Raw genomic sequence first — 25,295 nt, 5'->3', positions numbered from 1 at the left:
GACCTATAAGTACACCCTGGGAAGTCTCAGAATGGGGGAGTAAGGACTTCCTGCAAATCAAGTGCTACAAAGAACCTCCACTACTCTTACTAAAAGAGAATCCTGAAGGCTGGAGAACTTGGGGACAGCTGAGGTACAGAAACTGTTCGGTTGTCTCTACCACACAGTTTTAAGAATACTTGTAAATATTCACGTTCCTTCTTTACAAATAATATAAATACAAGCTGTACTAATGTTAGGTGCCTAGAATTCATGATTCTAGTGGCTGGCTCACAATACCACTCAAGAGACCCAAAGTGACATGAATTCTTAAGGTGCAAAAGAGAAAAAAAGAGGATCCTGCTAAATAGTTATTAATAAACTCTTGTTTCAGAACCCATGCCATAAACTTAGCTTTTTAATCATGATAAATTTATGCAGAAACACATTCTTCCCACATCCCTTATACAAATATGTTTCAACTCCTTCCCCCCTCACTGAAGTCACAGAAGTAAAGTCCCGAGAGCCTCCTTTATCACTCTTCCTTCTTTTGCTTTACTGGAAAAACTTCATGGCAAAACCTTATTTTTACAAAATTCAGAAAACATGGAAATATAATATAAAAGAACATAAACTCACAGTATCACAGAGAAGACACTGCTAACATTTCAGGGGCATTTAATTCCAGTACAAAAATCAAAAATACTACAAGAATCTCTCCTTCTCTTCATTAGCTGATTATAATATGCTTCTCAAAAAATGTTAGATATTCAATTAACAGGAACCATATTCCAGTACTCTAAATACAAAAAAAAAAAGTTCTAAGCCCATCAAAACCTTCCAAGTAATTTCCTCAAATGTCATTAAAATACTCTTAAACATGAATGTAACAATCCACCAAGAATTTCTGCATAATATAAAGCATATAAAACACCAATCACCTAGTTATTAAACTCTCAATGAACTCATTGGTAAGTATGTTTACATGCAGTACACATGGAGACTGTACATTAGCAAACACAAATTACTTTTTCCCTCTATACTACAGGAAATATGTACTGTAACACAAATGATAAAATAATGAGTTAGATAATAAAAATAAGATCTGAGTTGGACCTGGGCTGGCAGACCCCTTAGGTGCCTTACAGAAGTGATCTCTGGTAGTGTTGAATGTCTATACCATCAGGGTGGTGGGGAAAATGGTAGAGGTAATGCACGGCTTGTTTACATGCCTGTAGGAAACAGGTGCAATGAGCCTGCAGCGATCTGTACACCCTCTTGCCAGGACTCAGGGGCAACTGAAGCGTCTTCCCTAAACAGTATTTGAAAATCCCTTATAGTTTTGTTTTTAATTTAGATAATGAATTTGGATACTGAATTGGTTAGTTAATTTGGGGTAAATTTTTTTACAAGTGATTACAATGAATGTTCATACAGTAAGAGTCAGATAACAAGGAATTTTATATATATATAAATATATAGTATGTATACACACACACCATATATATAAATATTTAATGTATATATATATAAATATTTAATGGATATATATATATGCATTCTGCTATTATTAACATGAGAGAAACCACTTTTTCATTAATATTTACTCATACATTTTCCATGCTTTAGTATCCAAATCATGATTTTTAAAGAAGAATAGTGTTCCATCACATCCAAATTAATAGATTATCATTTTCCTATTGTTGGCCATTTGTTTCCGTTTTCCATTATTACAAGCAATGCTTCATATATAAATCTTAGTGTAAATTTGTGATTATTTCTAAATTATTGAAAGTGGAAATACTAAGTCACCAGGTATAAACATTTTTGAAGATCTTGATCCATATTACCAAACCATTCTCCAGAAAACTTGTACTAATACTGTAAGAAAGTATTCATTTAAAACGTCTCTCAATACTGAGCATTTTCTTTAAAAAAAAAACTGCGAACCTGATAAATGCAATGATGCTCTTACATTCAAGTAACCACTTCTTTCATTGCTACTTTTGCTATATTTTTATTTGTTTATCATTTATATTTATTGACCATTTATACTTCTTATTTTATAATTTTTATTCATGTTTTGCCCATGTTCCTATTGGATTATTTTTTTAAACTGTATTCATAAGAGTATTTGCATATTAAGTATAATTGCCCATTGTCTGCTTTTCATGCTGTGAATATTTTTTCTTCTCAAAGCCTGAGAGATTCCAAAGCTCAAGCTATATTCCCATTTACCAAATTGGATCAATCCCCTTAGGAGTACTTGCTGATATAAATGTGCCTTATCAATTCATTCCAGCAGAAAATCTATCACATTTCCTACCCACCCCACCTCATCTCAAAAGCTTTTCTTCTTCACATTGGGTGAAGAATCACATCTTCGACACTGGTCTGGGCCTCCTCTGGCCTGTCCTAGTTTTCAGGAAGGTCCAATTGGCTGGTCAGGTAGTTCTTACACTCCTTTTCGTGAAGCACTCAAGCCCTGGGATTCCAGCACTTTTGAGCTGGTTATAGAGGCTGGCCAGGACGGAGGCCTTGATCGAGTGAGTCCCCTAACTTATCTAGGCCTCAGGTTCTTCATCTGTAAAATCAAGTGCATGATCCAGGTGATATCCAGCATCCCTTTCAGCTCTACCCTTCTGTGGATCTTAATTTAGTTAATACTGCATGTGCCTGAAAACAACTCTTCATTAGAGGGCTTAAAAGACTCCATTTGTTTCAAATGCCCAACTCCTTATTTTGATAAATAGAAAAAAAAAACATAATTTCTTTCTCTTCATTAACATTGACATGGCTTTTTTGCACATTTACTCACTAAAAACTGATGCATCACTTCAGAAAATTCAAAACATATTATTAATGGAAAGATGAAAGTTTATTCATTCACCAAATGTTGAGTAAGCACTCACAGTGTGCCAGGTGCTGTGCTCAGTCCTGAGGACACAGTGATGTGTAAGCACAACTTCTGCTGCAAGGACCTCACAGCCTAGTGAGAAGGCAGATATGTAAATCAATAAGTGCACTCTTGTGAGATAACACCGATGGCATGCGTATAAAATGAATATGCAGTCACAAACAAGGCATACAGGAGTAAAGGAAAACTTCACAGTGGAACTGACACTTGAGCAATGGCCTGAAACAAACCTATGGATTCCCCAGCATGTGAAGGAGAAGAAGAAAGGGAGAGAGCTGCAAATGGAGGGAACAGCATACGTGAAGACACAGAGGTGCCATCCAGCGCAGCATATTCCAGGGACGGCAAAGAGCCGGATAATCCTGGATTATATTTGGGGACTTGTGAGAAAAGAAGCTTGGAAGGAAAAAATAGCAAAGAGCTTTGCTTGTCTTGAAAATAATGTGGATTTTATCCTCTTGTTATTGGAGAAAGTTGAAGGCTTTTTTGATTAATTTACATTTATTTTTGAATGTTGACTCTCATTGCATTATAGAGAATCGATTAGAATAAAGAGAAAGAGGAGGGTGAAAAATTTAGGAAACTCTTATAAGTTAGTCCAGAAAGGAAATAATAAGAGTATAAACTCAGGCACTATGGATGTTTATTACAATAATATACAAGATTCTAGTGATTCTAGTGATTTATTCTTTGTGGAATTTAAAAAACTTAGTCTCTACCGTCGATCTACAATATCGCCTAAGCTTTAATAAATGCCAAGATTATTTTACTTCTAAAAAGTTATAATTTTACAAACATTTCCCCACAGGCATTATATATCACATCAAAATCTTATTTCCTCTTTCAAAAAAGACTTAAGTTTCATTTTCCCCCATATAACTGTCTGTTTTAACAGTAGATAAATGGGAATAGGATAATCTAAGAAAAGAGAATTATCTGAACCAGGATTAGAAACCATGGATCTACCTTGAGAAATAATTCTTCATTCTTTGTAGATGATATCACCTGTCTAACTGACATAATATTGCTTATCTCTCTCTCTAACAAGAACTCTAAAAAAATCAAATCCCCTCTCTTTGTGAGTAGCAAAACCAAGATCACTTTCATTGATATTAGGTAAACCTTTGATCCTATCACATTCCTAAAATGCCTTTGCAAATCTTCATGAGGATTTGCAACTTTTCCGAGTCTAACAATTTATCCATTGCATTTCTTCCCTTAGGGTATTAATTCATCAAAAAAATTTTCAGATATCAGCATTATTGTGGCACAAACTGAATTTTAGCATCATTCGTGTACTTTGAGTTAATTATACTCCCAAATTTCTTTATTCAGTCATAAATATAATTATTTGTTTGACATCTGTCGAAGAATGTCAAGAATAATCATTTGATTTAGTTGGTCCTCACACTCTTCATTTGAAAAAAGGATGTAGTCAGGCCACAAAAACCATAAGCTTTTTTTTTTCTTAATTTATTTATTTTAAAAAAATTTTTAGCATCTTTATTGGAGTATAATTGCTTTACAATGGTGTGTTAGTTTCTGCTTTATAACAAAGTGAATCAGTTATACATATGTCCCCATATCTCTTCCCTCTTGCATCTCCCTCCCTCCCACCCTCCCTATCCCACCCCTCTAAGTGGTCACAAAGCACCGAGCTGATCTCCCTTTGCTATTCAGCTGCTTCCCACTAGCTATCTACCTTACGTTTGGTAGTGTATATATATATATGTCCATGCCACTCTCTCACTTTGTCCCAGCTTACCCTTCCTCCTCCCCGTATCTTCAAGTCCATTCTCTAGTAGGTCTGCATCTTTATTCCCGTCTTGCCCCTAGGTACTTCATGACCATTTCTAAAAACGATAAGCTTTTTTCCAGCCTTAGCATTGTGTGATTCTACATAAAATCAACAGTTTCGGTAATATTTTATTTAAAAGAACTATATCTGAAATGTGCCTTCAGAGTAAATTATTTTATTTTCAAGAATTATATACTATTTTAAATACACCCAAAATAATTTATATTCTTGAATTACTACTGAGAATTTTCCATTCAAGATGGTGTAAGTTATTTAAGCAAAACAAAGAATAAAACAAAGTACTGGTCTCCATCTGCCTACATTTAATAGGGAGTTAAGAAAAAAAAAGCATAGAAATAATTAAACAAAGGAAAAGCTTTATGATAAAGGAGTTCCCAGCAAGGGGATGTATTAAACTGGAGGATCAATAAAGGCTTCGTGAAGGTAATAGAATTTGAGACCAAACTTGGAAAATGAATGAGCTTTCATTCCAAAGGAGTAGGGAGAGAGAATACATTCCAACAAGCGGAGAGCGTAGAAGTGTAACTTGGACTTACTTGGATATTATTGGATATTATTGGATAACTTGGATATTATTTGGGGCATAATATAAAAGTAAAGTTACTACAAAAGTTAGGGAATGCACAGAATTGAAAAAAGACAGGGGCCAGTTTGTGGAAGACCATTGTATTAATAAGTATTCTTTTGGTGGCAAGTGACAGAAAATCCAGCTTAATTGGAAAAGGGAATGTGCTGTGCTAGTTGAAATAGCTAAAAGTACATGGGTAGGCTAGCTTTAAGTGTGGTTTATTTAATGTCAGCTGCTAGATGCTAACAGCTTCAAGCTTACATCATTAGAACACCCAATCTAATGAAGAATCAGTCTGTTCCCACATAATCCTGGGGCTGAGTCCATTTGCCCTGGTTGGTTGACTTGGTCAAATGTGTGACCAGTGGGGACTGAATGTCCTGGTGGGCTCAGCCTGGGTCATATGTTTCACCCTGAAAGCCTAGTAGTAAAACGTTTCCCACCATACAAATGGGCTAGAGTGGGGAAGAGACGGTTCCTCAAAGCAAAAAGACAGTTCTTCCAGCCACTAGAAGATATGGCTCTGTGTGGTAAACTATATTCCATGACTATGAATAAAAAGCTAAAGTTTTTGATATCAGTTGGCAATAGGAAACCAACATGGTATTTGAACGGGGCAGTAATACGATCAGTGCTGGCCTTTGTGAAATTAACCTGGCTGCAATGTAGATGATAGTTTGGACTGGGAAATGGATAAAGGAGATAAAACTAGCTTTGAGATTGGTAAGAGGTTTAGGGAGTCTGTGCTAGGATGGTGGTGAAAGGAGGAGTCAAAAGCAAGAGACATTTTTGTTTGCAAAGTTGTCAAAGAAAACAAAACAAGTGTAAATTATTGTAGTGTGATTTCTCAAACTGGTTTGATAGGAGGCCCAACTCTGAAGCATCCACCTTGTTTGTTCATTTGGAAGAACACTGCTGCCATCTCCTAGTCATCAGAGTCCGTATATTGATACTTTTCTTCAACCATAATTCCCCCACCACCTTGGGGTCTGCTGTGTGGGCTTTTGAAATTCTTTCCAGATCTAATGCCCTGAACACCAGCTAATCCCATTCAGTGTGTCAAAGAGACAAAAAGGGCAATCGGGCAAATTTCAACAAAATGTTCCTCCCTCTGATTGAACAATAAAAACCAATTAGTCATTTTAATTTGGGTCTACAGTTATTTTGACTTTTGTTCTCTCCTATACCATCTCTGAGCAGCAGTGTTTGAATTGTACAGATTATAAAAGAATTGGTTGAATCACCAAAAGACTATTATCCCTAATTTTTTTTAAGTCCACAAGAATACTGACGTCATCATTACTCAGCTTTTTAAAAGATTTAATTAATCTTGAATTTTCAATAGCCATTTAATATGCAGGAGGATTCGCTTACTAATAAACAAAACTTAATTTGATCAATACAAAATATATTCTGCTACCACTCGACTCTTTAATTTTGTTATAGTGATTAAAACTGCAAGCAATATTAGCACATTTCTTGCTATAAGAAAGCTGGGTGTGTTATGATTTTGTGCCAAGTCCTTTGGCCACTCAAAATACATTGAGATTATCTTATAAGTGGAGAATGATGTGTGTTGTACTTTTCTCTTGGCACTGATGTTGCTCACATGCTATCATCGCAAAGGCAAGCGTTAGCTTTGCCACGTTTACACGAATAAATAAACCTTCTAGGCCACAGTACTGCTCAAATTTGGTGGTGCATAGAGAGCACTTGGGGATCTTGTTAAAATGCAGATTCTGATTCAGTAGGTCAAGGATGGGGCCCAAGAGTCTGCATTTCTAACAAGCTCCCAGGAGAATCTGATGCTGCTTGTCAACAGACCACACTTTGAGTAACAAGCGTCTTTGAATTTAAAATGAGAAATATATTCTGGACCTTGGGTCTGGTATTAAATCATGTCGATCTTAGGTTGCAAAACAACCATGCAAAAGGACTGAAACACGGCTTATCTTTATTTTCCTCAGAAACAATGTGTGCCTTCATAATACAAATTATGCTGGGTTTAGATGGGCAATCATGGCCCAGCCACTTATAAATTTAACTGTTGCTGATGGCAGCATTACTGCCAATGAGATGTATACCAGTGTGCAGGTTGGTTAGAAAAGATTCATTAGTAACTGTTCCTTCCACAGTGTTTACGGAGACATTCTTTTTTTGCTTCATATCATAGATGTAATTGTTTGAGTTTGACGCTTATTCCAAGTTCATCTTCAAAGTTGTTTTCCCATGATTCCAGTTATTAATATGAAAACTAGAAAATCCTGTGAAAAGTCAAAGTATATTGATGTTTGGCATTTTTATTCAATTTTATCCATTTTTATTCAAATATTTCTGGTATCAGAGAAGCAGACACACAGCTGTTGCCACTCGCTTTTGTTCCAAAAGAACCACACCTTTTTCAAGCTACTGCATCTCTGGTTTTGTTTGTTTGCCTTCTGCCAGCTTACCTTAATGATTCCCAGGGGGGACCAGGGATTACACAAAGAGATGCATTTCTCACCATTACTGCAGTCATAGAATAGAGAAAGTTATGCACATTTTCTCCTTTCAAGATCTCTTAAAGACAATCTGATTTGCAAAAAAAGATTTCCACAAATATAATTATATTATGATTCAGCTTTTTGTTATGTGTATCATAAAATTCGCGCCTGCTTTATCCTATCGATTTTATACTGGTATGTCTACTCGCACATGGAAAGTTTCTTTTTGCACCAAGATACTATATTACTTGGGCTAAAATGCTAGATCTGGATGAAAATTTTTGGCCTAGCCAAATGACATATGTAAATTGCTAGATGGTTCTGTGAATCGACTGTATCTCAAGATACTGACACTTGAATTGCTAACCAGCCAAGTGCCTTTGCTCACACAGTTCGTATTTATAGGCTTTGAAGGAAATATTTGTGCCGCAGAGATAAAGTTCATAACTAAGGAGGAAATGTTTGACTAGAAGAGGTTAGATGTGAACTCTTAGATAAGAGAAACAGGGAAATTATGAAATCTCTGTAGAGTTGCTGTTGTTGTTGTTTTAAGAAAAGTCTGGACAGATTTCTCTTTCTAGGATGGTAAAATGTACTCCTGTCAGGAAGCTGGACTGTGGGCACCATGGAGATGGAGAGCATGTCTGTCTCATTCGTCAGTGTATTTCAGCACCTGGCACAGCATTCCCACGTACTAAGTTCTTAATAAGAATGAATGAATGCATGCATGAATGAACAAACGGAGAGAGGGATGCTTTCACAGATGCACTTGCATTCCTGAGATTTTGTGAATGTAGGGAGTAGCTAAAGGCATTACCTAGGTTTTAAAAAGAGGATGTATTGACTTCTGTCTTCAACTCTAAGTAGTTGCCATACAGGTTCAAATGTTTTTATGGTCGATGGCTCCTTGAATCTTCCATTGGATAAAAATAAGCATGTAATGGATTGGAAAATTCTGGCCCCAGTGTTACTTCACAGATTTCTAGCACTTTCAAATCAAATACTAGAATTTCCCCAAGGTTTCTATACTATTGACAACATGCAAGTATTTTATAATAAATAATTTCCCCCTTTTAAATTTATAGAGCTTGAGGTCTCAAGAAATCATCACTCATATTTTATGGACAGGAAGAAGCCTGTTTACATACTTGTGTATGGTGGTTTAAAATTGACAACTCCCTTTGCATACTTTCAGTCAGCCCTGTGCAATAGGCTGGGCAGATACTTGCCTTACCTCAAAAGTGAGGAAATAGAGAATTAGTACACTTGCCCAAGAGACCAGGGAGGTAGTGAGACAGAAGTTGCACTTCTACCTACTGACTCCTATTCCAGTGCTCTGTCCTATAAAGGACAATAAAACAAGAACTGGATGGTACTTTACAGTTTACAGTGCTTATGAACGTATCTCATTTCTTAAGATAAAACAATCAGTTTATCATGCAGGGTTTAGACATTAAAAAGCTGAAGTTTAAAGAGGGTAAAGGAAATTGTCCAAGGTTAACTATTGGTGGAGTCTAATAAGAATCCATGTCTCCTGCCTACAAGTCTTAGTCATTTTGTGTTTGGTTGGTTGATTGTTTTAGGACCTCAGGTGCATTAAATTGGATTAACCATTTTGGGGGGTTCATTTCACTCTCTCCTCACTAGTCCATGCATGGCTTTGTTTTATTTAGTTACATATGATTTTTATAGGGTAGTACATGTCTGTGAATCACCACCCAACTTAATAACTAAAACACTGACAATTAACCTTCATATAAAATACCTCCTCATCTCTTTCCCATACCTCCCCTTACCCAGCGTCACCAACATGTTAAAGACTATATTAATTGTTCTACTGCTTTCCTTTTCATATAGTTATATACAAATATGTTTATATTCCTGGGGAGTTTGGTCTTATTTTTTAAGTTTATGAAAAGTATATCATGCTATATGCAAGATTTGGGGGATTATATCATGTTGTATATAATTTGGGGGACATGTTGTGTGATTGGAGATCTTTTTACCAACAAAAGTAGGTAATCACAGTATACACACATACACCAGCACGTGGTGTGTGTATGTATATACATTTATAATGTAAACATTACATCAAACTATCCACTCTCTTCGACTTGAGACATATTTAAATGCACTCTACCTATATATTACATAGTAAACACTCTTTCATTCAACAAATATTTATAGGGTGCCTGCCATGTGCCAGGAGGTACTGTACTATGCCCTGACACACCCGTGCAAAAACAGATACATTCCTTCCCCAAATATCCCTGATCTCATGGAAATAACATTGTATATATAGAGACAGACAATAAATATATAAAATATACAGGATGTTAGGTGATGTTAAGTGCTAGAGAGAAAAACAAATCGTGGAAGGCCCTTAGGGACTGGAGTTTGCAATTTCAGGGTAGTCAGCAATGAATTAGGGGTGGGGTGAGTGGGGAGAGGCTTAATTCACCGATTGACAGGGAGGTAACTTGTGACAGCTGAATCAGAACAGAAGTAAACTCTTCGGAAACCCCCGCGCTCAGCTTATTGTCTGTAGGATGATGGGCTTAGTCGGTATTGATGGCTCCTGGAGAGACAATACATATATATTCCTCCTACTTTTCTTGCAACTAGCCGCCAGCTCGGCTGGAATCTCCCTAGAAGCCGAAGCCGCACCTGAACACCTGGTAAGACCACCACCGCCCGCGGGCACTTAGCCGCCACGTGCGCGCGTTCCCGATCACGCGCGCAGGGGGGCGCGCGCCTGCCTCGGCCGCTCCCGGTGCCCGCTGGGAACGCGCGCGCGCGTGCCCGGCCCCGCGGCCTCTCGGCAGGGACGCGGCCGGGAGGGCGGCGCGCGCACCGCTCGGCAGCTGCGGCAGCGGCGGCAGCGGCTGGTGTGGGCGCTCACGTCAGGGCTGGGAGGAGGAAAGGGTTCGCTGTGGAAAGAGTGAGAGAGACATGAGGCAGCCAGGCAGGAAGCGAGAAAGTGTTCGGCGGAGAAGGAGTGAGTTTTAGAGACGCCCGGCGAGCAGGACCTGCGCCTGCGGGAGAGCGTGGCCGCCTGGGCTCCTCGCCTCCTCTGCTTGCTCTCCTGTGTCCGCTTTCAGAACCCCGAGCGAAGAACAGTTCCCGGCAGCCCGCAGCGCTGTCAAGGGGCCGCTGCCGGCCAGGCTACCTGGAGCCTTGACCTGGCTCAGGGGCACCCTCTGAGAACCCATCTTCTCCCCTCTGTTGGTGTGCAAGTCAACACGGGGGGGAAAGCATCCGGCAGCCTCAGGGAGCCCTAAAGAAGCTGAAGCAGAATGTACCAGGGACACATGCAGGTAAGACATTTCCATCGAACTGGATAGGGATCTTGGGGACTAATATAGGAGCCAGGGGGTTCACCAAGTTACTGTGGTCAAGTGCTGCCTTCATACAGTTCAACAAGTGAAGTGGTGCGACGTGACCATAACATTTCAGTCCGGTGCTATAGGTAAAACTAGACGGGTTTCTGTGGGAGAAGGGGAGGAAGGACCTCAGAACTTTGACTGGGAAGTTTGTTTTCTGTGCATTCCCTGAGCCTGTTTCTTTAAGCAAGATCAAGGAATCCAAAAAGAGGAAACCTGGAGATGACCGTGTTTCCGTTGTAATCCTATTGATGCAACTCGGCATGTATGTCAACTGAAGGGCAAACAATAATAAGAAAGACAAAGCTTTTCCTATATCATCTGCAAAGGTTTCTTGGCAGTTGGAACACTTTGCCACTTTCGTATTATTTTTTAAAGTGATAATTTTTTAAATGGTTTGTGCTGTATTTTCCCCCATCAGATGATGGGACATTGTCACCTATCCCTATAGTCACAGGATGACTTAGGAGGATGAATTTCAAACATGTCCAAGAGGCTCTAATGTTTTTCAGGGGAGGTACTGTCTCTGGTTTTTAAAACTCATCTGAGCTGAGCCACTGCTTCTCTACTCTCTTGGGCAAGATTACTTTAACCTTGATTCCAGTTCTCATTCACATGTTTGGTTCTTCCTTATAAAGGCAGGTGTATTCTTTGAGGGGAAAAAAATGAAATACTAACTCAGTTTCCTAAAGTATAAACTTAGCTCTTTTTTTACTGTTCCTAAATGCTTTAGTCGTGGACTTAATGTTTGGGCTTCCTTTCCATTACAGAGATGGTCAAATACAGTTATCATATGTGGTGCTTTCACCCTGGTGTGTAATGTGTATGAATACTGAGGATGTTACTTCTGTGTCTTTAGAGCAATTTAAAATAGATAAATTAACATGTTACTGCATTTGTGACTTAGTATTACCCAATATTTAATTTCTGAGTCTTTGGGGAAATTCTTTTGTATTATAAATTATTTTTATATAAAATGGTATTGTATCATATTCCTAAGTTTTGTAAGAATTCTGAATCAGCACTGTCAGAATTCTAAAAGCATTTCCCGTATTACTGACATCATCCTGTTTTGAAAATTATTAATAGAATTATATCACAGTTGTTGGACAATAATTAGTGCCTGAAGTATATTTCTAAATATAAACAATAAATACGATCTGCATGTTTCTTATTAAAGCTACACTAATTGGAAAGTTTAGTAACAAAGAAGCATTCAAACAATCACAGCTAAAAAAATTAACAAAGGATTATTACCATAGCTCTATGTTTCATCTTCACCCAATAATGATACTTATAATTTTATGTATTATCTATTTATTATCCCTAAACAGTTTCTCCACGGCAGTAAAAATAGGAAGATTTTAACAAATGGAGTCAATCTTCAGAAAATTGCTCATTCACACAAAATTCATAATTGACTACTTGGGCAATTTACTGAAACTTTCCACATTATTTTTTGTTTGAAAATATGTTTTTGTGAATGAAGAATTGAAGCAACAATCTGGTAAACTCAGGCACCCCCAAAACAATTTAAACTAAATTTTCTGAATACTTCAAGGATTGATGTTACTGAAACTTGAATTGTCTAGAATAATGTCTGAGGGTTTCATTTCACTTTGAGAGAATAGACAAAATGTAAGACTCTGCATATGATCCTGCCTTAATGTTTTTTGCTTGGGTACTGCTATAACAGCAAATATGATGGCTTGCAGTAAAACTCACAAATCTTTGCTGCCAAGCTTAGCTTGGAAACATTACTAAATATTGTAATCAATATGCTTGCCAAAATTTCAGAGCACAGTACTTTTTTCCTTTTTACTATTGACCACTGATGTTAACTTCTAAGGCTTTAATAGTTTAGTAGCTATTAAATGATACGATCATCTGAGTGGGAATGCCCTACCCCCAGAAAACCCACTTATTTCAATCTGATTTATAATATAGTTACTTGCTGACATTTTAAAACCCCGGTCTCTTTCCCAGAGAATAGTATTTAGCCTATAGACAAAATCTCCATTGTGTTGGTACATTTACATTAAATAAAGAATCTTTCCTTATCAGAGACAGTATCATCTTCCTGTGCGTACCTGACTCTAATCACAAGGGAGAAGAAGCATAGCCCAAATACTCCAACATATTTGTGATTTAAAATCTGGATACATATTTGGTAAAGTGGACCAGGGATGAGCAGATTTACTAACATTTCTGCCAACTTTGGAGTTCATTTGAAACACTGGTGTTACTTGGCTGATACCTTAAAACAGGAGTGAAACAGAAAATATTGGCAATCATTAGCTCTGCCTTCTAATTCTACTCTTTTCTGTATCCAAGAGATTTTAAAATAAAATGCTTTGTAAATAGGCAGTCTGAGTGGGGAGGTGTTCACATGAAGTCTTAAAAAATAGTCTGATTTAAAACTCCTGTAGTGCCTTTGTTTCTGCAGCTTAACGATTTTGTAAATAAAGTCTATTAATTCTTATACATATGTCTAATTCATCCAGTTTACTATAGAAATTGAATTCATTTTAGAAGCCACAATATTTTAAAATCACACATTTAGTTTACTCTGCTAGTTCATTAGAAGATAAAAGTTGACATCTATTACAGATAGATAGCACAGCATAGTAGTGTAGACTTCTTGGTTTCAAAGTGAATGCCACAGGTATATTTCTTAGGAGTAGGGCCCCAGAGTTGCGCTGTTTTCCAAGTGCCTCAGCAATTATTTCCAAGGGGAATTCATCACCTCAGCAACTTAAGCAAATGTTGTTTCTTTAGTGACTTATAGATTTACTTCTTTTTCCCTTTTGACCAGGGGGCCAATGGTGTTTAAATGCACTTTAGCATCAGTTCTAACCAACTTCCTGTTTCTCATAGATGACCTGTGATCTTAATCCCTCCAGTACAGCTGTGTGCTCTGCACTGCGATGCTTATTTGTATATGGCCATATGAGTTAACACTGCCAATTAGAGCAAAATAATTACATGTCTCTGAATGTTCCCTTAGCCAAACCTTTTATCTGAAATGGTATAAATACAAGGCAATATAATTTCAATTTTGAACTAAGATTTTCTTATTTTTAATAAAGGATCCCCAGTAGTATTTTTTGTTACAAAAGAAAGTTATTTCAGAAGACAATCAAAAAAAAAAATCTATTCGTAATTTTAACTGATCTTTATTATAGGCATTGAAAACAGACTTTTTTTGACTTATTCAAGCCTGCTGAGGAAAAATTCCACACCCTCTGGCTTCACAAGACATTAATTAAGAAAATTTAAATGACAAAAATTATAAAATTATTAACACTTCAAAGAGTAGCCATTTATTTGTCTTCCCCCAAAGGGGTTTTGTGTTTTTATTTACGACTTTACTTAAGCTTTTAAAAAAATTTTTTCATGAAGGGGAACAGCTTGGATAACATAAATTATGTTAATACATTAGATCTGGCCACTGGAGACTCATTTGGTTCACTAGAAACAACGAACATAGGAAGCCAGTCCAAAGTAAGGGCATAGAATGTTTTTCAACATCTATAACAGCAGTTTGTCATAACTGATACCTAAAGCAAAATTGTAAAGTAGATAATATTTGTCATGGATACTTGCACTTTTCTAAAAGATCCATTTTTCCCCTCCTGATGCCACCATTTTCTATCCTGTGTCATTTCTTTATCAACCCTTTGCTAACAAAAATATAATTAATACCAATATACCACACACATACACACACACACCATATTTGTATTTTTAGAGGAAAATCTTGGAAAATTAAGAGTTTTTTTGCAGGGGAGGGTTATGTTTTAAGGAGAATGAGGTAATGCCGGCCTAGGGCTGAGGTTGATTTTGTTGATTTGGTCATGGATAGCTACTGCCCTCCCCTCCCCTCTCCCCCCACCAGCTCAAATAGTACCTGCCCTTCCTCCTCGAAGCCTTCCTATGAATGATAATCAGTATTAATACTCCTTGAATGAATTTATTTCAGACATGAATTTATTGTCTGAAATAGTATTAACTAGAACTCTATTGAAGGAAATTCATGTACGGTGAAGCTGATGTGCAAAATTATGATATGAGCTCCAGCGAGATTCCGAAGTGCCTTCCTATATATTTACAAGCAAATCATGCTTGGTATGAGAGTGATATTGAGCTTCTAGCACTTAAAAATTATAATACTTATGGTATAATATTGCTGAATACTTGATTAACCTGAAAATCTCATTCCCCAGCTATACTGGCCAACAGTTTACATTATAGACTTACTGTAAGAAACACAATATGTTCTTCCTAGATTTTGTTTATGGTTTATAAACATTCTTCCTAAAAACATGTGTTTGCAAGAAAAAATCCTAGCATACAAATGTTTTGACTATAAAACATTTCTAAAGGAAAGAATAAGAAAAGGTTGAAACAGAACTTGTTAATTTTAAAATCTTGAATCTCTAGTATTACCGCTGCCAACCTAAGAAACATTAAGATGTGATGCACCATGTAGTCAAAACATCTGGCAGCCTGCTTTTTTACACTTTTTATTGAGATCTCATGTTGCCAACACAGGCATAAGTTAGAGCCGTTGAAAGATTTTATATTCTAGAATTAATTTCTTGATACATTTATGTAATAACTGGTGTGCATTTCCTTCACTAACAGTGAGGGCACACTACAGCCTAATGTTTTCTTATGGGACCTAAGTCCAATCTGAGTGTTTGGCGACATCTAAACATGATGTCATTTCAAATACACCAATAAGGAAAATGGGGTTGCCAAGTTTCTGAAATATGAAACCATTTTATGATTCAGACTTTGTAGAAGGAAAAAAATCACCTTGAACTATAGCATGTAACCCACGGATCAGAGACCAGATGCTGTGAATTGGGGATTACATTTCTTTCAATGACCCCTTCCTTCATCTTCACCTCACCCACTTCCCACCCCTCCTCACCCATGCCATCCCCTTTACCAGGGATACCAAATGGAAGACTTTTTCCCAGCCTGTTAAGAAAGATTTGTATATCTTATATATTATATTTTACAGAATATAAACAGGAAGATAGCTAATACCCTATTGGTTAAATATCAAGACCATGGCTAATTGTTCAGAGCCCAGAGTCTAATATAGCACACTACCAGTATTGTCATATAATGTCATTTTTTTTTTTATAAATACGTTATTTGTGACAGAGGTGACACCAGCGTTGCAGGAGGAGAATGTTCTTTGTCAATCAATGATTCTTGGTTAATTGGATATCTATATAATTTTTTAAAAGGTGAATCTTGACTTCTATTTTGCGTGTACACAGAAGTCCATCCCAAGTAGGTTAAAATAGGAGAATACATTTATGACCTAGCAGGTAGGCAGTGAACATGTGAAAGTACATTTACCAGTAGCTGTTTTAATGTCCTTGTTTACCAATTCCGTTATCTGTGTCATTTTGTGGACTGTCTCTATTGATTGATTTTTATCTTCATTATGGGCTGTGTTTTCCTGCTTCTTCGTGTGCCTGGTACTTTTTGATTTGATGCCAGACATTGGGAATCTTACATTGTTGGGTGCTGGATATTTTTTAATTCCTTCTTTTTTTAAGTTTTGTGTTTGGACACAACTAACATGGTTGGAAACGGTTTGATCATTTCAAGGTTTGCTTTTAAGAGTTTTTACATGATACTAGAAGCTACCAGAATTTTTTGGGATAGGGCTGACTTGTCCTGTCTTCTGAGGTAATATTCTTCTGAGTACTTTATCTGATGTCCCACTCATCAGGAGATTTCTTGACTTGGTTTTGAGCATGTGAACTCTTTATAGCCCTGTTTGAGCTCTAAGAAGTGCTCTGCCTGTTCCTTTCTGATGGTCTGAGGGTAGCTTCCTCACATACATGATCAGAACTCAGGGGAAGACTAGCGGGGGAAGCCTCTGCATGTCTCCAGAGCTCTCACTCTGTGCAGACTTCTCCCTAGCACTCTGCCCTGTATAGTCTAACACCTGGGCCTCCTCAAATCCTCCACTCTGTCTCCTCAGCTTAGCGAGGATACCAGACATTTTGGGGTCCTCGCTTCCTACATTATGTCCTGGAAACTCTTTCCTGGCTGTAAGTAGGGCAATCACAGTGCTCACCTTATTTGTTTCCCTTCTCTCAGGGATCCTGTGAGGCCTTTCTTCCCAGTGTTTAAAAATCATTGTTTTGTATATTTTGTCTGTTTTTTTCCCCAGTTTTATTGAGACATAATTGGCATACATCACTGTGTAAGTTTAAAGCATACAACATGATGGTTTGACTTACATATATTGTGACACAACAGGTTCGGCTACTGTCCATCTTCTTACGTAGATACAATAAAAAGAAAGAAGGGAAAAAGGAAGAACATTTCTTCCTTGTGATGAGAGCTCTTAGGTTTTACTCTAACAACTTTCCTATGTATCATCCAGCAATATTAGCTGTAGTCATCAGGTTGTACATTACCTCCCTAATACTTATTTATCTTATGACTGGAAGTTTGTGCCTTTTGACCACCTTCCTCCAATTCCCCCTCCAATTCCCCCTCCTTCACCTCTGCCTTAGGTAATGGCAAGTCTGATCTCTTTTTCTGAGTTTGTTTATTTGTTCTTAGATTCCACATGTAAGTGAGATCATACAGTATTTGCCTATCTCTGACTGACTTATTTCACTTAGCATAATGCCTTGAAAGTCCATCCATGTTGTCACAAATAGTATGATGTCCTCATTTTTTATGGCTGAGTAATAATCCATTGTGTGTGTATGTATGTATATATATATATATATATATATATATATACACCACAACTTCTTTAGCCATTCATCCACCAGTGGACACTTCAGTTGTTTTCATGTCTTAGCAATTGTAAATAATGCTGCTAGGAATGTGGGTGTGCAGATATTTTTTGAGTTACTGTTTTTGTTTCCTTTGGATATATTCCCAGAAGTGGAATTGCTGGATCATATAGTAGTTCTATTTTTAAGGATCCTCCATATTGTTTTCCTAGTCACCATACCAATTTGCAATCCCACCAACAGTGCGCAACAATTCCCTTTTCTCCACATCCACGCCGGCATTTGTTATTTCTTGTTTTTTGGATGATGGCCATTCTAACAGACGTGAAGTGATATCTCATTGTGGTTTTAATTTGCTTTTCCCTAACGCCTAGTGATGTTGAGCATCTTTTCATGTACGTGTAGCCTTTCTTCTATCTTGTTTGGAGAATTGTCTATTCAGGTCCTTTGCCCATTTTTAATTGGGTTATTTGGTTAATTTGCTGTAAGTTCTTTATATTTTTTTTAATATTAACCCTTTATCAGATATATGTTTTAAAAATTTTTTTCCAGTTATATAGGTTTTCTTTTCACTTTGTTCATGGTTTCTTTTGCTGTGCAGAAGCTTTTTTACTTTGATGTAGTCCCACTTGTTTATTTTTTATTTTGTTCTTTGTGCTTTAGGAGTCATATTCTCATTTTTGACTGATCCTTATTAGTACCAATATACTACTTCTCCTATTAAAACTCCATTAGATACAGACCATTATTATTCTCCATGTGAGATTTCACTAGATTGATCATCTTTGTTATTTTTAGATAATGACCATTAAACATTTCACAGATGAAAAATAATGAGTTCATTTAGGTAGGAAGAGGCTGCTTATCCACTATTTCATTCAAGAGAAACACACACAGGGCTTCCCTGGTGGCGCAGTGGTTGAGAGTCCGCCTGCCGATGCAGGGGGACACGGGTTCGTGCCCCGGTCTGGGAAGATCCCACATGCCGCAGAGTGGCTGGGCCCGTGAGCCATGGCTGCTGAGCCTGCGCGTCCAGAGCCTGTGCTCTGCAGCGGGCGAGGCCACAGCAGTGAGAAGCCCGCATACCACAACAACAAAAAAAAAGAGAGAAACACACAGAACTCTGCCAACAGCTCTGAAATGGGGTGAACCTAAGCCAAGTAGGAGAGTTTGCATTGCAGGTGTATACACAACTCCCCGAAGCTCCTCTTCATGCATAGATACCCCTGAGAAACCAGACAAACTCTGTAAGTGGGAGGTGGTGTAACAAAAACTTTTTCTTCTAAACAGAATGCCATATGGTCATCTATAAATCATGGAGATTCCAAGAGCTGATTGGCGCTGTTGTGATGCCAGATGCTAGATATCTACCTAGGGATCCACAAAATTCCCACTCCTACACAGCCTCTTAAAAATTATGCAGTTTTTAAAGCAACTGGTGTGGTAGAAGAATTCAGAACTGTTTCGTATGAGTAATGATAGGAGGAACTGGGGCTGTTTAGCTTGGAAAGTAAAGACTCAAGGAGACCATGATGACTTTATATAAATATATGAAGGATTATTATGTAAGAAGGGGATAGAATTACTCTGTACATCCTTGAGGGTTAAAACTGGTATCATATCAGGGTGAGGTAAAAAGTTTCCTCGAGGCAACGACAATAAGAAGACGCTGGATACAGTACCCAGTTCTCACTGTGGTGAGCTGCCTGCTTGGAAATGGAAGAGGCCAAGAGTGAAGGGGGAGCTGAATGTGAACAGAGCACAGTGCCCCTGTGCACACGCAGGCCTCTGACCTGAGACCATTATGCCTGTGGACGAAATCCAGTGAAAAGCACCGTGAGATGGCATGTGTGTTTGTGTGTGCATGTCTGTGTGTCCCACCAAAAATGTTTATAGTTGACTGAAGTAAGGACCTATAATAAGCAAAACCCAGTATGTCCTGGGGGGAATATTCCCTGGTTCTCTGAAAGTATATGGGGGAGCATCAGACAGAGCCATGCCAGTACCATGATGCAAAGTGATCAAAAATAGTGAAAGGTCAGAAAATATGGAACCTCTTCAAGGAGATGAGAAAGAGGAAAACATTTAAACATCATAACATGAAGCTGCTAGAGGTGCAAAACATCTTTTTACTTCCTTTCACATGGGTGTTAACTGTAACATACATGCTTATATGGAATGGTATCCTCTGATCATGCAGGGACATAACATCTGATTGGACAGGTGATTATGTGCACATGAAACACCTGGGAACTGATTAGAAATGCAGACTCTCAGGTCCCACTCCAGACCTACTGAATCAGAAACTGAATTTTCCAAGATACTCAGTGATTTATATGTACATTAACATTTAGGGTGCACTGATCTGAAACATCTACATAGAGAACAGGACCTGATCTATTGCACTGAGACCTTAACAAAAAGTTAGATTCTTGGCTAGTTTTCTGACATCACAGAGGCACAATGAGGTACCTGAGAGAGGAGCTGGTAGCAACTATCACAACTATGTTTGAATAAAATTTCTTTCTTATATTGATATCATAATCTCCGCCCAATTGGTTATAGTTTTTCCATCTGGGGAAAGCTCAGCAAACATATTATGTTCCATCTGAATAAAATAAGCCTTCAAATATTTAGAGAACTATTATGTCTTCATCCCATTAAATCTTTTCTTCTCCAAGATAAACAGCCCAGTTCACTTATCGTTTCTCATGATGATGTTTCTAATGCTTAATGGCTCCACGAAAGTATGGCCTTGGAGCAAGACAAACTGCTCAAGATGTGATCTGACCATTGCCAAGCACTGTGAGATTATTTATCTCCTGGGAAAAACATCTACTCAGACAGCCTAAGACTGCTGTAGCATCTTTAGACTAAATTGTCCTCTAAATTGGTCTGATGTTACTATTCTCTGAATAACTTGGGAGTTATCTCACAGGTGTTAGGTCTTTATACCAGAATAATCTTGAATCCATACATGGATTAGAATATTCTAGGTTAACAGTTCCTTATGTCTCCAACAACTGCAGTAATGTTCAGTTTTGAGGTCACAGAATCCTAAATTTGAAGGACTCTTGAAATTGTTTTGTTCAACCATTTCATTTCACTGATGAGGAAACTGAGGTCCGGTAAATAAGAGACTTGCTCAAAAGGTCCCATAAAACTTAGTTAGCAGAGCTAGTACTGTAATGAAAGCCTGCCTTATCCTAGTGTGCTATTCCCATTATGCTTTTTCCTCTTTATTTTGAATTACAATAAAAATCTAAGTGAAAAGTAAGCATTATAATAAACTACTAGATGTTTTCAAATATCCACGTGTTTGGCATTTAGTCACAAAAATTGATTTTTTCCTGCTTTTCGCTGTTAGTGTAACTACTTGATTTTTTTTTAATCTTCTATTTTCTTTTAATTTTTATTTGATATTGGAGCATAGTTGATGAACAATGTTGTGTTAGTTTCAGGTGTACAGCAAAGTGATTCAGTTATACATATACATGTATCTATTCTTTTTCAAATTCTTTTACCATTTAGGTTATTACAGAATATTGAGCAGCGTTACCTGTGCTATACATTAGGTCCTTGTTGTTTATCCATTTTAAATATAGCAGTGTGTACATGTCAATCTTAAACTCCCAGTCTCTCCCTCCCCCACCACCCTTCCCCCCGGTAACCATAAGTTCATTCTCTAAGTCTGTGTGTCTGTTTCTGTTTTGTAAATAAGTTCTTTTATCACTTTTTTTTAGTTTCTGCATATAAGTGATATCATATGTTATTTGTCTTTCTCTGTCTGACTTACTTCACCTTGTATGATAATCTCCAGGTCCATCCATGTTGCTGCAAATGGCATTATTTCATTCTTTTTAATGGCTGAGTAATATTCCATTGTATATATGCACCACATCTTCTTTATCTGTTCATCTGTCGATGGACACATAGGTTGCTTCCATGTCTTGGCTATTGTAAACAGCACTGCAATGAACATTGGGGTGCATGTATCCTTTTGAACCATGTTTTTCTCCAGACATATGCCCAGGAGTGGCATTGCTGGATCATATGGTAGTTCTATTTTTAGTTTCTTAAGGAATCTACTAAAATTGAATATGTAAAACATCAAATAGTTTCTTAAGGAACCTATTTGAGATTTTACATATTCAATTTTAGTAGTCATTTGTTTGGCTGACGGTGGAAGAAAGTCTGTTCTGTACGTCTGTTTTAAAAGTGGAATGGAGTGCCATGAAAAGCTGTATCATTTTTATTTCCTAAAGGTGTTCCTCACTGTCTCTCCTTGGACTGACTAGATTGACCATTTGAGTAAACTGGTTTGATAGGTTCTTGGAACTAGTTGACTAAATATACAAGTAAAGCCATCAGGAGTTCTTAGCTGTAAGAAACAACTCAGAAAACAGAAAACAATTCTGGCTCACTTAAGCATAAAGGGAATTTATTAGAAGTACATTTGGACAATTGAAAGCATAGAAAGAATGATGAAGATAGAAAAATCACCATTTTTGCAAAAATCATAGTAAAAATTGATTCAAGCAAGAATAATGGTCAATGGATGCTAAGTCTGAGGAAAGAGGCTGTTTGAGGAGAAACAGGATATTTATATAACATCAAAATGTCATCCACATAAATTACAAAACAAAAAATCGTGCCTTTTCCATGGAGAAATTGCACACTAAGTTACCAAAATCAACATCACCAATAAGGTGATCAACTGGATGTCCATCCCTGGATGCAATGCCCTGAGAAGGGCACATCATTCCTATAATAGTACTGCTGAGGATGCACAACCTGAATATAATCATGAGAAAATCTCAGACAAACCTAAAATGAGGGATATTCTATAGAATAAGCAGATTATGTTTTTCAAAAATGTGAGTATCATGAAAAACAAGGAAAAACTGAGATGTTTACAAATTAAAAGAAGACAAAAGAGACAATGACAACTAAATGCAGTACGTGATAGTGGAGTAGATCTTGGACTGGGAAAGAAAATTGTCATAAAGCACAGTGTGGCACAATTGATACTTGAATATGGAATAGATGTTAGATTAGTGTTATATGTGCTGATTTTGATAACTAAACTATGGCTGTGGCAAGAGAATATGTTTGTTCACAGGAAATACATGCTGCAGCATGAAGGGGCAAAGGGGCATAGTGCAGGTAACCTACTCTCAAGTGATTTGGAATACTGAAAATAATAATATGCATGATATAATTACATAGAGAGAGAATGCACAAACATAGCAAAATGTTAAAAATTGGTAAATCTGGGAAAAAGGGTATTATGGGAGTCCATTGTACTATTCTTGCAATTTTTCTGTAGGCTTGTGATTATTTCAAAATAAAAAGGTTTTTTTAATATTTTTAAAAAACACATTAGGATACTCACAGACTCCTAGAACTAGGCTCCAAATGGAGGGACCATGAAAACCCCATGTTGGAGCTTCAGCTGCTGCCCCCCACTCCCAGGATGAATGTTCTACCATGACTATGTGCCCCCAAAACTCAGTTCAAAGTGGGGTCAGGTGTAGCTGGTTGGTGGAACTGAGTCAACACATCCATACCGTATTTGCAAGGTAGTCTGGGAAAGTGCATTTCTGCTTACCACCAATATTCCAAAAGTGGACAGTTTCCCAAATATAGAGTTTAGATTTGGGAAAGTTAAAAAAATTAAAAAGCCAGTATCCACTATAACATGTTAGAGATATTGCTTGAAAGTAAAATAAACACCTCTCTATCTTGACCTAGCTAGAGTTCAATTGGCCTTGAGGGATAAGAGTTAAAAGAAGATAATTCTCTTTAAGTCCTGTGCTTATTTGGTACTACCTGCCGTTACATGCAGGCCTGCAGGAGAATACAGTAAAGCTAGAATATATTGGTTTATTAAATCATGCAGCAAAGAAGAGTAGAATGATCCCTCCATCATTCATCAGTGTCCATCTACTGCTCACTTCCATTCTTTTTGAGAAATTAGAAAGAGCCCTGTGAAGAATTTAGTAGTTAATCAGGGGATTAAAATACATATCATGTACCTTAGTAATAAGAACATTTTTCCCTCCATACGCAGGAACTTAATGTGGAAAACTGGGCGCATTAGTGTTTCATATTCATCCAAAGAATGATTATAATCCAGATGCTCTATGCATTTGAGTCATTAATATTGATATGCAGCCTGTTATATAAGCCTTTAGGAAGGTTATGTAAGACAAAAGAAAGTGTTCTTAAGCTTGGGGCAAGATTAAATTAAAATAGAATCCTGGAGATGTAAATGTCTTTAGAGTTCACATAGCACAGCTTTGTCATTTCACATATGAGGAAACTGAGGGCTAGATCTTGATGGCCCAGACTTCTGGAATTAATAGCTTTCCCCAAAAATGAGGCGGGGAGGGGGGGGAAAGATGCTGAAAGGCTTTTGATGTCATGCATCAGACATTGCTTAATGATCTCTCACATTTGAAGAGGCTACAGAAACATACTGGTTAAGAGCTTGCGCTCAGTCTCAGACAGTCCCAAGTTCAAATCCTGGATTCACCACATACTATCTGTGGGATCTTGCTCTAATAACTTATCCTCTCTAAACCTCACTTTCCCCATCTATGGCAAGAATATAATAAATGTACCCATACGTTGTGATGACTTTGTAAGGATTAGCTCTTATTTTTTTTTTAAATTGAAATACAGTTGATTTATAATGCTATGTTAATTTCTGCTGTACAGCAAAAAGATTCAGTTATACTTATATATACATTCTTTTTCTTATATTCTTCCATTATGGTTTATCATAGGATATTGAATATAGTTCTCTGTGCCATATAGTAGGACCTTGTTGTTTATCCATTCTATATACAAAAACTTATATCTGCTAACCTGAACCTCCCACTTCATCCCTCCCCCAACCCCTTTCCCCTTGGCAACCACCAGTCTGTTCTCTATCCATGATTCTGTTTCTGTTTCATGGATAGGTTCATTTGTGTCATATTTTAGGCTCCACATATAGGTGTGTATCATTTTTTTAGATTCCACATATAAGTGATGTCATATATTTGTCTGACTTACCTCACTTAGTATGATAATCTCTAGGTCCATCCATGTTGCTGTAAATGGCATTATTTCATTCTTTTTTTATGGCTGAGTAATATTCCATTGTGTGTGTATATATATATATATATATATATATATATATATATATATATACCATATCTTCTTTATCCATTTGTCTGTTGATGGATATTTAGGTTGCTTCCATGTCTTGGCTATTGTATATAATGCTGCTATGAACGTTGGGGTGCATGTATCTTTTCAAATTACAGTTTTCATCTTTTCTGGATATGTATCCAGGAGTGGAATTGTTGGAT

At 37.3% G+C, this 25,295-nt stretch overlaps 1 protein-coding gene across 1 annotated transcript in view; it reads left to right on the top strand.

Annotated features, from left to right (window-relative positions):
- Nucleotides 1-10,885: 10,885 nt before the first annotated feature.
- The window catches only part of PEX5L (peroxisomal biogenesis factor 5 like), a 247,278-nt gene continuing 232,868 nt past the window's right edge, over nt 10,886-25,295 (top strand). The window contains exon 1 of the mRNA XM_060150055.1: nt 10,886-11,083. Within this exon, the coding sequence (XP_060006038.1) occupies nt 11,063-11,083 (21 nt within the window). The 5' untranslated portion in view covers nt 10,886-11,062. The remainder of the gene's footprint in view (nt 11,084-25,295) is intronic.

Source organism: Lagenorhynchus albirostris, chromosome 5 (genome assembly GCF_949774975.1).
Source record: "Lagenorhynchus albirostris chromosome 5, mLagAlb1.1, whole genome shotgun sequence".
Taxonomy (NCBI): Eukaryota; Metazoa; Chordata; class Mammalia; order Artiodactyla; family Delphinidae; genus Lagenorhynchus; species Lagenorhynchus albirostris.
Note: the sequence above shows the minus strand (reverse complement) of the source record. Positions and strands in the feature narration are given on the sequence as shown.